The sequence below is a fragment of the Pseudopipra pipra genome, chromosome 8 (genome assembly GCF_036250125.1).
Source record: "Pseudopipra pipra isolate bDixPip1 chromosome 8, bDixPip1.hap1, whole genome shotgun sequence".
Classification (NCBI taxonomy): Eukaryota; Metazoa; Chordata; class Aves; order Passeriformes; family Pipridae; genus Pseudopipra; species Pseudopipra pipra.
The window spans coordinates 11261686-11274164 of record NC_087556.1 but is presented as its reverse complement, the minus strand read 5'-3'; the positions used below and the strand labels follow the sequence as shown (position 1 = coordinate 11274164).

General features: G+C 38.0%; 1 protein-coding gene across 1 annotated transcript in view; it reads left to right on the top strand.

Moving 5' to 3' along the window:
* TSPAN14 (tetraspanin 14) overlaps nt 1–12393 on the top strand; it is a 39194-nt gene extending 26801 nt beyond the window's left edge. The window contains exons 4-9 of the mRNA XM_064662527.1: nt 183–329; nt 1108–1278; nt 3994–4119; nt 6347–6391; nt 6925–7044; nt 8762–12393. Coding sequence (XP_064518597.1) covers nt 183–329; nt 1108–1278; nt 3994–4119; nt 6347–6391; nt 6925–7044; nt 8762–8833 — 681 coding nt within the window. The 3' untranslated portion in view covers nt 8834–12393. The remainder of the gene's footprint in view (nt 1–182; nt 330–1107; nt 1279–3993; nt 4120–6346; nt 6392–6924; nt 7045–8761) is intronic.
* The last annotated feature ends 86 nt before the right edge of the window (nt 12394–12479 follow it).

Here is a 12479-nt window from a genome sequence, read left to right as displayed (position 1 = left end):
GTGAAGAAAGTTGGTGTTGTCCATAAACATTTTACTGTAAGACTTTTTCATGGGGGTCGTTGTTGGCAAGTTCAAGGGTTTGCAACCAATTCATTTGCAATCATGTGGAAATCATCCAGAAGGAATGTTAAAGGAATAGTATGCTTCTAGTGGTCACCTCTTTCCGTGCTGTTTTCTCTCAGGGTGTACTGTCTGATCTGACAAAGGTGACTGGTCTTCATGGTCTGGACCCAGTGGTGCTTGTCTTACTGGTGGGAATAGTGATGTTTACTTTGGGATTTGCTGGTTGTGTAGGAGCACTGAGAGAAAACATCTGCCTTCTGAAATTTGTAAGTAACACCATTATATGAGTCAATCATTATGTGTCTGAAAGCTGCAAATAATGAACTTGTAGCAAACCCAGATAAATATGTATGTGGTAAACTTGCTGCCTTAACAAACCTCTGAGTAATAGTATTAAAAGCAGTGTAGGTTTCAGCCTATTTATTTTCCTCTTTATGGAACATGTTTGTTCCCTCTTCCTTCATTCTACCATGCAGTGATGTTTTAGAGTGTATACCAGAATCTAATGTTGTGATGTTATGGAACATATTTAGTCAATTAGGAATTACTGAGAGAATATAGTATAGTGGAACAAAATTGTTTAAAAACTTAAAAGTTTCATGTAGATGTTGGGTGGGCAGAACTTTGGGGCTTCAGTGGATGATGTGAAATTTTGTAAATGTTTTATTTAGTACTGAGGCTTCTTTGCTTTAGATCTGAAAACAGTTTAGCTGGACAAAAAAGTCTGAAAAAAATTATAAAATTAGAAACAGTGCAAGAGGTAATATCAAGACTACTTTAGCCCTGTGTTTTACAGATTGTTGTTTAGTATTATTTTCACTGCTGTGCATAATGATTGTGGTATGATGTTCATTGTACTGACAAGTTCAGGTGACCAAAACAAAATGATTGCTCTACTTTCTTGGAGGTTTCTTTACCTTGTATACTCATTTGAGAGGTCATGTTCTCAAATTCTGTGTCTGTTTCTGGTGGTGTTAGAGTAGAGATGCATTGAAAATGAATTACTATTTTCCAATTTGGGACTTTTTTTTTTTTCCCCTACAGTTCTGTGGAGCAATTGTGTTTATATTCCTGTTGGAGCTGGCAGTGGCAGTTATGGCTTTCCTATTCCAGGACTGGGTGAGGGACAGGGTAAAGGAGTTCTTTGAGAATAACATTAAATCCTACCGAGACGATATTGACCTCCAGAACATCATTGATTCGCTACAGAGAATCGTAAGTTCATATCCTGTCACTTCTTTTGTGCATTCGGGGAGAATGTTTTCATTTTTGTGATAGAACTATCATATTTTGCAGCTAATACTGCTGTTACAGATGTTGTGGTTTTTTCTTTCTGTATTGAAAGCATCAGGGAGGCAAGATATTCTGAGGTAGTGCTGTTCTAAGGCGGATTATGGAAGCTCTCCCAAGCATCCATCTGCACTGAACCTTCTTCATTTGCTCCCCTGTTCTGGTCAGCATTGCAGCACTTGCAGTGAGAAGTGAGCAACAAAAAAAATTTTCTCCTAAAAAAATTGTGCAAGGAAACTGGTAGTCTGCATTCCTATTTTAGGAGGCACTGCAGTCTTATACAGGGGTGCAGCATAAAGGCTTTTACCTTCTGAGATGCACCTCATCTTGAAACAAAAGAGAATATCTTTAAGTGGGAAGGGCTAGTTTATAGTTAGACAGTTGCCAAGGAAGGTTGAAACTATTTTATGCTCTAGTGGTCCTAAAATCTTCATTTATTAGAAGACAGTGATGTACAGCAGGAGATGACAAGGCCTCTGCTAGTAAGGACCTGGTGGCTTTTATTTCAGCAGCTGCTTTTGTAATCATGCCCAGAAAACAACCAGTAAAGGTGACTCTTCTGAATTTTATTTATTTGTGTGTGCTTGAAAAATATATATGGAGAGAGACAGAGTGCATATGAGTACTTTGCAAAGAGGTAAAATGGTTGTCTCCTTTTTATAATTTTCCCTTTATGAAAGAAGGTTGGTTTTGTCTGTCTTCCATCTTCTAAAATATCATATTAGAAATCTGTGCTCACAGCTCGCAGCTGAGTTTGAAAGCAAAGCATGTTTTAGAGTGGATACCAGTCTGTTCAGCTGTATATTACCAGCATGTTGTCTATCCTGTTCCTTTACTCTTGTGTGCATTGGTATGCAAGGATCCTCTGATTAAGCTGTCTGGATGGGTTTCAGTGCTGTTTGGCTTTAGCTTTTGGTGCTGAGGGCTTTTGGTAAGGTAGGGCTCCTCCTGACCACAGCCAACACAAGTAATTGTCTTAGTGTTGTCCACTTTGATGTTGCTCTTTCTGCTTATCTAGTTTCGGTATAGTTGGCCAGGCTAATAGGCTAAGCTGATTTACAGTTGAACTCCAATTACTTTCCAATGAAAATAAAAGGCTAAGCTTGCTGGAAGGAGTTAGTTAGCCAGTCTAACAAACCAATAAACCTGAAAAAGGAAAGACCAGAAAAGTCTGAATGGGTCTGTCAGTGATCCATACCCAAAAGTACTGAGGAAGGAGGGAGATGTGCAGTGTGAATTAGTAAGTGTAGTTCTGTAAGGGTCAGCAGTGTGTCCAAATGCCTCACTGAAGCCTGTCTTCTAAGGAGCCATGCTCTTCAGGCTGACTTGCTCTGTTCTCAGTGTGTGCCTCGAGAGAGAGCTTTATGTAGGCAGCTCCTTTTTCTGGCTAATTACATTACTTTCAGGCCTGCGAGTGACCTCATAGTCTGTACCTTATTGAGGAAGAGAAGCATGTTTAGTGGTTGTATGGCTTTTTATTAAGGAAGAGAAGCATGTTTAGTGGTTGTATGGCTTTCTATAAAGCTGTAGGCATGTGAGGGACAAGGTAGTAGAAAGACAAAAACAACCTCTTTTTCATTCTTTACAGTGATATACTAGTGACTTAAAGTCATTTTTTTTTTATGCTTTTCTATTCTGAGCGTTCTGTTCAGCTCTATTTAGAACATACTTCCTGTGAAAATTGTGTATGCAATTCTGCTCTCCATTCACATCTGTGTCTGTCACAACTTGATAACTTCTGAATTGATTTACTGACCTCAAGTTGTGATGGTCTTGCAGACAGCTAGGTTAATACAAATTTTGTGACAACAGGCAGTGATCAGAGGAGAGATGTTAGGGAGAACCCAAGGGGCTGGACCTTCATGCGGTGCCAGGAAAATCTGTATGATGGTATAATATTTCAAGTACTCAAATTTATAGAGAAAGATTTGTACCCTTAAATATCCAGGCCACTAAACTGCAAAGCATAACCCAATAAAAAATTAGCTTTCGTTAGTTCCAGGAGGTAAGCATTGCTTAAGTTGTTAGGGTTTCCCCCGTCTGCAGTTATGGTAATTACATCACACTGTTTAGGTCAAGAAACTTATGTGAAATACTTCTAGAACCGAGTGACCTTTGGAGTTAGTGAGACTTTACCAGTTCATTCATTTGTATCTGAAAACCTTCTGATATAAAAGAAAGGAAGTATATTCACAAATGTTTAGATCTACTTTTTAAAATAAATAAGGAGAAGAATACTTGTTGATTCATGAAAAATTAGGCATGTCACAAATTTAAAGAAACCTTTTTCCAGAGCTTTTCTGCTTTGTGTGACTTGGAAATAATGGGTTACAAAGCATTTATATAGAATATTTTGTTGCACCATTGTATCAGTGTACACTGATTGTGTCTGGTAATTACATCTAAAATGATAATTTTTATGATTTTGTTTGTCATGCTGAAACCTGTTTCCAGGAGCAGATGTGCCAGGTGTATTGCTTTGATTTCAGAGAGCCACATTATTGATTACTCATTTTTTATTCTGGTGTGGTCATTGATTCTGCACAGACTTAGGGATAGTGAGGATTCATAAACGAACACTTAGCATTTAGAGGTATTTTAGACACAGTTTACCCACTGATATTTGCTTATCTCTTGCAGAACCACTGCTGCGGTGCCCAAGGTCCTGAAGACTGGGACTTTAACATATACTTTAACTGCAACAGTGAAAGCAAAAGTCGTGAGAAGTGTGGAGTTCCTTTTTCCTGTTGTATACCTGATCCTGCTGTAAGTTATGCCCTGGCTTTGCTATTGCTCTGATGTTGTAGAGTTAGGTAAGGAAGTGCTTCCTGAATAAGGTGTGATGACTAGGGCTTTAAAAATGGTGGAATAGAAATATGAGAAAAATTTGAGAGATTTTTGATCATTTAGGAGATCTCTTAGGGTTCAGATGTGGCAACCTGTTATATAGTTGAAAATGGATAGTCACCAGGGATTCAAGCTATTTTAGTATGGTTTGAACCTGCAAGTAGTGGTGGCTGGTGTTGTTTCCTTGAATCCCTGGCCTCTGTTACCTAGCTTAGGTGGACCTGAGAGCAATGTCTAAACAGTATGTTGGCCCCAGTTAGAATTAATGTTACAACATCCCTCTGCCAATCAAGTAGGAGTAACTCCATTTGCTAGTTGTTTATCAGTAACTAGTAAAGTGCTCATGCACCAAATTTGAAGCATTTGAGTCAGTTCTTGGTTTTTGGCAAGATTTAGTTGCTTGTTAGTTAGATCTATTTACTAAATATTATAAAACCTTTTGACCCTTTCACTGGATGTCAAAATGTAGAGGTAGAAACTAACATAGAGTGCTTTGTAGTATTAGTGGGAGTAATTACAGCTCAAAATTCATCTGTCAAAACTTGTGTGGAGCAGATAGCCATTGGTAGAATAATACAATCAGAACTCTACCAGTGGTTAAATATAGAAATCAGCCAAGGAAAGACTTTGTCGGGGAAATATTCAATATTCAGATTCCCCAGTAATTATTTCCTTGTTTAGTTTGGAGCAGTACTGTTCAAATGCAAATTTTTTTGTTGCTGGTGCTGTATTTAAGGAGAAATAAGTATGTTTAAGTCTTTTTAATGTGAGATTCTCCTACTAATATTTTAATGTAACTCAGTAGGCATTTTGTAAATTATTCTATAATTGCATAATATATATTTTTGTAACTTTTACACGTGGGGAAAAGTCTTTAAAGGAATGTCTTTGCATCCTTGGTAATAAATACTGTCACTGGGTTGCATGGGGTTGTGATCTGGAAGGTGTTTGTGGTCTTACTACTTGGGATCTACAATTGGAGTGTTTCGTCTTCAAGACTATGTGTATCCTGGAGCTGGGTTATGTGTGAGACTTTGAACTATCAACTGAGGGGGCTGAAGTAGCTTGCGGCTGTTACTGGTTTTAGCTCACTGGGATAGCAAGTTCTTGTGTAGTGCTTGAAATGATGGAGCTGTAAGACACATTTCTCCACTGCAGGAATAAGTAAATCAGCCTGGTAGCTGTATTGTTACCTCAGTGTGTTGCCGTGGGATTTATGGTGCTGAAAAATCTCCAGGAGCAGTTAATTAGGGGTGAGATAAGAAAAGGTTTATTTTGCCAAGGCAGTAGATGTTACAAGATGCGCGCCCCTGTTCCCAAGAGGTTACATTTTTATAATACCCTCCATCCAATCCCAAATGTGTCCACCCTGTGGCCTTTACTCTGGTCCGCCCCAGGTCCACCCCCTGAAAATGGGTCTGGGGTGCATTTCGGGACCCCCTGTTCATCCCATCTTCATCTCCCTCAGAGCACAAAGGGTACATAGTTACCCAGTTCTTGACCGTGTTCTGTGGTTTAGGCCCTGATATACTGTTCTGCCAACAGTCTAGGCCTTGCCTTGACAAAAGACTAAACATCTCTGCTGTGTTCAGGAGTAGGATTGATATAGGGAGCATAGAATGGGGTAAGAGGGTTAAGGAATGTGTAAACAAGGGTGCTACGGGGAAAGGGATAAGGGAGGAAGGGACAAAGGAGGGAGGGTTCCTGCTTTTAAAATCTACTTATAAAACTTATAAGGCTTACCAATATTAGAAAAATAAAAAACCATTAGGGGCTTAAGGCATCAGTGTCAGGTGCTGTGTGAAATAGCTGATGCGAATCTGATCTTGGAAATGCAGAGACCTTATCCGTGCGCTGGCAGTGCAGTTGCTATGCCCCATGTTAAAAAGTCTGGGCTAGTTGACAGCCAAGTGATAGAAGCAGCTGTGAGATTGCTGGTGGAGGATGTCATCTAGCTAGTGAGCACCTTTGCTTTATCATCACTTTTCTTGTATTCTGCTACTGCTTTGCTCGTTTTTACTAAAAATGCTTCTTAAAACTTCTCTGACACTCCTAATGTTTGTGAACATAAAAGACAGAAAAGCTTGCTGTGAACAGAATTGAGTAGAATTCAATTGATTTATTTTAAATCTTTTTTGCTTTGCAGCAAAAAGTTGTGAACACGCAGTGTGGCTATGATATCAGAAAGAAGGTAAGGTGCTGGGACCTGGCTGTCTGTCGTGTTCTGTGCCTGCATAGACAAAACTATAATAATGGTGGGATTGCTGGTGGATATGTCAGCTTAAAATGCTGGGAGCTGACTGGGCTACATGATACTGAAAGTAGACTGAGGTAGACATTTTCTTTTGTTTAAAGTAAGCTTGTACCATGTGAGGGGTAGAGAAAACAAGTGATGAAACAGGTAAAGGTAAAGGTGTTTCAAAAAGGGGTGGGACTTGCATTTCAAATGTGTTTCAGTTATCAGTTGTAGTAGTCTACAATCTATTGTACAATCTACACTCTGACAATCTATTATCTGATAATTCTACAGTATTCTAATAACAGGATTTACAGGAAGATATTAACATCAGTGTCTGACATTGCTTGATTTATATATGTATTTTTAAAGTGTGGTTAAAAACACCACTGCATAAGTGACAAAATTATTATAGGTTTATCATGTGATTGATTTTATGGTAACTTGAGCAGAAAAGTAATAGTCTTATTCTTCCTTTCTGCATTCAGAGCAAGAGTCAATGGGAGGATCAGATTTTTGTCAAAGGATGTATTCATGCTCTTGAAGCTTGGTTACCCCGAAATATCTACATTGTTGCAGGTGTCTTCATAGCTATCTCACTGCTCCAGGTTAGTTGTTATTGTTACGACTCTTTGGAAAAAACTTCAGTTTTGCAGATATAGACCTGCTAAAGGTAAAAGCAGTTCTGAACAGAGGTAAAATAAATGTTCTGAGTATGGGTTTTTTAGATATGAGAAGGGTATGACACAAAAAAGAACTATAGGGATGGAACTTAGAGGTAAAAATACCTCTTGCTTAAAGCAATGAACGTCATATAAAAATACAGTACAGTTATAATATGGTATGTGATAATTGTGATATATATTGCAATATTAATGGAGTCATGTTAATATATGATTATAGAAAATAACGTGATACAATAATACTCCCTACTTTTCCATATGTCTTGGAGGGGAGATCTGCTGGTTGTCTACTCCAGTAGATCTGAACTACAGCCCATCACAAATTTGAAATGACTGAGATACAACACCATCCTTCATGCTCAGGTTCTCTCTCAGTAAGTGATGTGCAGCATGCTGATCAAAAACCTGAGAATGTAAGAGCAGGGAAATAGGTGAACAGGTGGTAAATGTGATCTTAGCAGAACCAGATGGAGTTGCTGTGACTTCTATTACCTCATCAGTGCTTAGTATATCAAAGGAAAAGAACCAAAGTATAGCATGTAAGATGACTTCTTTCAAGGTGGATCCTGCTTTCATTGTGACAGTTCTTTACACTTACCTTACTTTCTTTGCTATGGAAGTGCTTCACTTCCATGAGAATTAATAAATCTCCTACAGAATGTATTTTCCGTGTAATGGACAATCGTTGAGTGTAGAGTGCTGGCAAAATACCTTTTCCCAGCCTTGGTAATACTGCCCTCTGTAGCCTGAGGGTGTGATTGATTTTGATTTATTTTATTTTAACACCATCTAATGATAGGGCTTCCATGGATTTGAGAAATGCTGTCCTAAGAACACAGCATCTCATTAGAAAGACATTTAAGATGGGAAGTTTAATCTTTTGGCAGTATGTTGACTGAATAACTTGACAATGTTGTTCTTTGTTCATATCCTGAGTCTCTGTGAAATCACTTTCAGTCACTTGTATTTTCAAACCGGGTCTTTCTTGTGCATTAAACTTCTTCATGGTGGTACTGCCTACTTTTAATTCAAATTTTTCAGCTTTTTAAAAACTTCATTCCAGTTTTATGTTGTTTCTAAGAATGTTTCAGGAAATGTGCTCAGTTATGAAATTATCTTCAATTTGTAAAGGAAGATTTCTCTGAGAACTTGTGCAAATGTTAAAATTTCATATTTAAATGTCTCAGAATAATCTGGGACTTCTCTTAGTACTTCTGTGACAAGAATTTAATTTCACTACAGGTAATTGTACGTTCTGTGTGTATTTAAAAAAATTGATCTGAAAACTGACTGGCTTATCTATTCAGAGTTGTGAAATGAATGCAAATATTTGATTTGTAACTTTAGCAATAGGTTAGCATGAGTGTTTATGACACTCAGACTTGGCTAAGTGGATTTCTTCCAACTCAAAGGCATCCAGAAGCTTATTATTTTGAATGCTCATGAAGTTTTCATAAAACCATCTTTCTCATGAGTTTTATTTCCTGCAAGATTCTGTTGCCTTTATTATATTTCAGTAATAGCCATGCTTTGGTGGATGATCCTGGGTATGAAATGATATCTGAAACTGCATACAAACAATTTACAGACTGGTGTGTTACAAGTGTTTATCTCACAAATGGCATGTTTTTTATCTTTTTAGATCTTTGGGATTTTCCTAGCCAGGTCACTGATCTCCGATATTGAAGCTGTAAAGGCAAGTAATGCCTTCTGAATATAAAAGCAGACACATGTTGCAAAACAGTATATTTTACGATTATTGATTGGACACCAAGGTGGAAGAAAAGCACGGACCGTGAAATACTCCTGTTATTAAAAGCCTTATGTGGATTTTGCCCTGCTCATGCTTTTTGTTAGAAGCTGGTACAAAAGACATCTCCAAACGCACACCCGTCTACCTTTTTTCTAACAAGACAACTCAGTGCACCAGTGTTGATCTCTGAGGAAGAAATGGAGTTTCCCAACACACTGGCAGAACAGATTTTTAAGGACTGTAGCAGGAAGACATAAAATTGCTGTAAACTCTTTCCCTGAAGGATTGCTATGAAAATTGTTCTGTCTTCACTCTTAACTGTCGTCTGTCTTAAAATGTAATCTTTTCAGAAGGCATGTACTGATTTCTTCAGAATCTTGAAATCATATTAATCTCTGCAGTAGACTCATGCAGTCATTTTAGGCAAGATATCCAGCAATCATAATCATCAAGGTATTGGAAATTGGGGAAAAAATCACAAGTTGTCTAGTTCTTTAATTGATTTTCAGTTGTGCAGAACCCATGCTGTTTTGAAAATTCAAGCCAGTTCTCAGATAGTAAAAATCTATCTCTAGCATTATATGTTAGAAAACCCCATTTCAGGCAAGAGAGTGTGAAGCTCTGTTGGTGTTTCCTGTCTGAGGAAAGTTTAACTATTCTTTATTTATAGAAGAAAAACCTCTTTAAAAGTGCTTATCCTTTCATTGATCACTAATATCCTTAAAAAGTGCTGTCTGTGTAAATTGCAAAGTGCAGCTGGTTTCAGTAAGTAGCAAGCATGCTGTTAATGGCTTTTTTAATTCCTCTGGTTTCTCCCACAACTGCTGTATGGATCTTCACAAGTCTGAACTGATACTATCAGGACCAATGAAAGACTTATAAATTCAGCATCAGTCCTTACTGAAATATGTTTGGAAATGAGGAAGTACAAAGTTAGGGAAAGATTAGAGTTGTTGGATTTTTAAATTTTCTGTAAAGCTATTAAAACATCGGTTCTGCTTGGTTCCATGATTCAAATGTGAATCAAAACATGGTGAACCAGAATGATTTCTTCGCAGTAATTTTCTGCATTAAGCAGAAAAGGTCAGGGGTTTTATTTTAATCAAGAGGAAACTAAACTCTCTTCTTCCAGTCCTCCCTTCTTGGGAGTTTAGTAGATGGATCTGTAGTTCAGTAAGACTTCTAATCTTTTCTAGAAGACTTTTTAGTATCCTTAGCTTTAAGGTAAAAGTATGTGGCTGAAAAGTTCTTGAAGGTAGCTGTAGCTGTCAGTTTTACTGTGGGCCATATAACTAACATTGTTTACTGCTTCCAGTAACACCAGATTTTCAGGGAGAGCAGGTTTATTTACAGTGCCTAACATAGTGTAAATTTTAGAAAATTATATATTTTTATAATGGTATTTTAGTATATGTAGCCTACCTGAAAGATTCAGTGCTTGAATTTCTAAAGTATATGGCTTTTTCAGGAAGCCAAATTTTTAAATCTCTCTCATGTCCTTTTATTCTATAATGCATGTATTAACAAATACTTCACTGGCAACAGTTGATCAGCAGTAAGATCTTAGTGTCTGTGCTGGTTATCCAGACATCCTTATAGCTTGTAATCTATGAAGCACTTCAGACAGTGCTGTACTTCCCATGTGTACTTCAGCTTTCAGGGTTCTCTTTCTGGCCAGTGACTGAGACACAACAGGAAAAGGAAGCTTGTCTAAGGATGGCTGATTTCCTTACAGTAACAGAGAACAGTCTGCTATTAACTCATCTGAAAACCTAAAGTAAAATGGCTAGAAGTACACTGTGATTTTTTTTTAACTTTGATATACAAGAAGAAAACAGTAACAGTAGATCACTGAGGGGAGAGCAAGAGGCATTTCTTCTGTAAAGCCTTGAATCTGAGGTCTGTTTTACTTCTTTGTTTAATTCATTGGGAATAGCCAAAAATGTGCAATCGTACTGCTGCTTTGCAAGTGGCAAAGCAGTGTCCAGCAACCTTTGCTTTAAATTCTGGTGCTTGAAACTTTACACCACCTCATCAACCAACTTAGTCAGTTAATGTTTTGTGTAAATAATCTGATGTATGTAAAATTGGAGAAGGATGTTTCCTGTTTGTAACTTTTTATTCATAAAACATTGCATTGAAAACTGCGACCAGGGAGTATGTTTCCCTTTGCCACTTTTTGAGACAGAAAGCTCCTGATGCTGGGAAGGAATTTCAGCAGTTTGGTGAAAATCATGCCAGTGTCAAGGATGTCTGTGGAGTTCATACACCAAAATTAGCTGCTGACAAGAGCCAGCATTTTGGATTAGGATTCCAGGGTCTGCAAATCTTGACAAGTTGCCTGAAGACAAATGAGTACTTGGTTGGTTTTGGTTTTTTTTAAGTACTGTTTGTGTCCAAAACAGAATTTAATTGAAGTGTTGTCTTTCCACAGTTTGTCCCTAACGGCTTTGACCATATTAACACCAGCTTTGTATCAGTGCTTCAGTTATTTGGAGCTGAATTGAAGAGAGAAGTACAACCTGTTTGAGGATCTTTAAATTCATGAAGTGATTTTTCTTTTTTACACTGTGGATAAACTTCTCTGTGCTTATTCAGTATAATTTTTAAAATCCCTGGGCTCTGTGCTGGTTTGCCCCTAGACATTTTGAAGTGTACCCCCATTGATGGAGCACATGGCTAGGGTAATGTCAAACTTAAAATGGGAATGTTTTCTGCTTAATTTTATTTAGCATCTCTTCTGTGGACCTGCAGGGACTTCATGGCTGAAGATTTAGGTTATGGTTTAAAAAAGTCTTGTCAGCAGAAGCGACTGGGTGTGAGCCTGCCTCCAAAGCCTCCAAGGAGAAGTAATTCAGTGACCTCACAGAGGTTTGATAAATCGTTGAGATTGCAGTGGTTGCATTTGGAACAACTTCACGACACTACAATGGAAACAAGATTTTTAATGAAGATGTCAGCTCAGACTTGAATAACTACACTGAGAGAAGGAAACATGAACGTGATCACTTTTATTTCTCTGAAATGAGCACAATTTATTTCCGTTAAGCGAAGTATTTGTCAGTATGTTTGACAGTGCAACTACCCTTTTGTTGCTATCAGTGTAACTGCATTTGGACACAGTTTCCCTGTACGTGAAGAGGAAGGTCAGTGTAAGCACTGAAAAAAGTGCAGTGACCAAAGGGCCTTCGGTCGCCTCCTGAAAATCCGAATGTTTCTTCCAAGAGGTCTTCAGTTTTGGTGACCTCATACAGTGCCATGTGCATAGACCTGTACTTCAGTCCACTGAGGTTGATGTGGTGATTGACTGATGTGTAGAATTGCCTTGGTTTTTGTCTCCTCATTCCACCCTTCCCTCTTCCTTCCCCTTACTGCCTATGGGTTATCATGCAGCTTGAGCATTGTTCAGCCATTGGAAGAGGAGGTTCTGTCTTCTCTTCTGAGGTGGCTTTTCTGAGTGACTTTCAGTATATTTTTTTCTTAAGCCTTAAATTTTATTAAATAAAACTTGATGTTTTCTACTCCTGGAGTTTGATTTCTAAAATCTGTTGCTTTCATTTACTAGTATTTCACTCTCTAAGGGTTAGACTGGCTACCAAGACTGCAG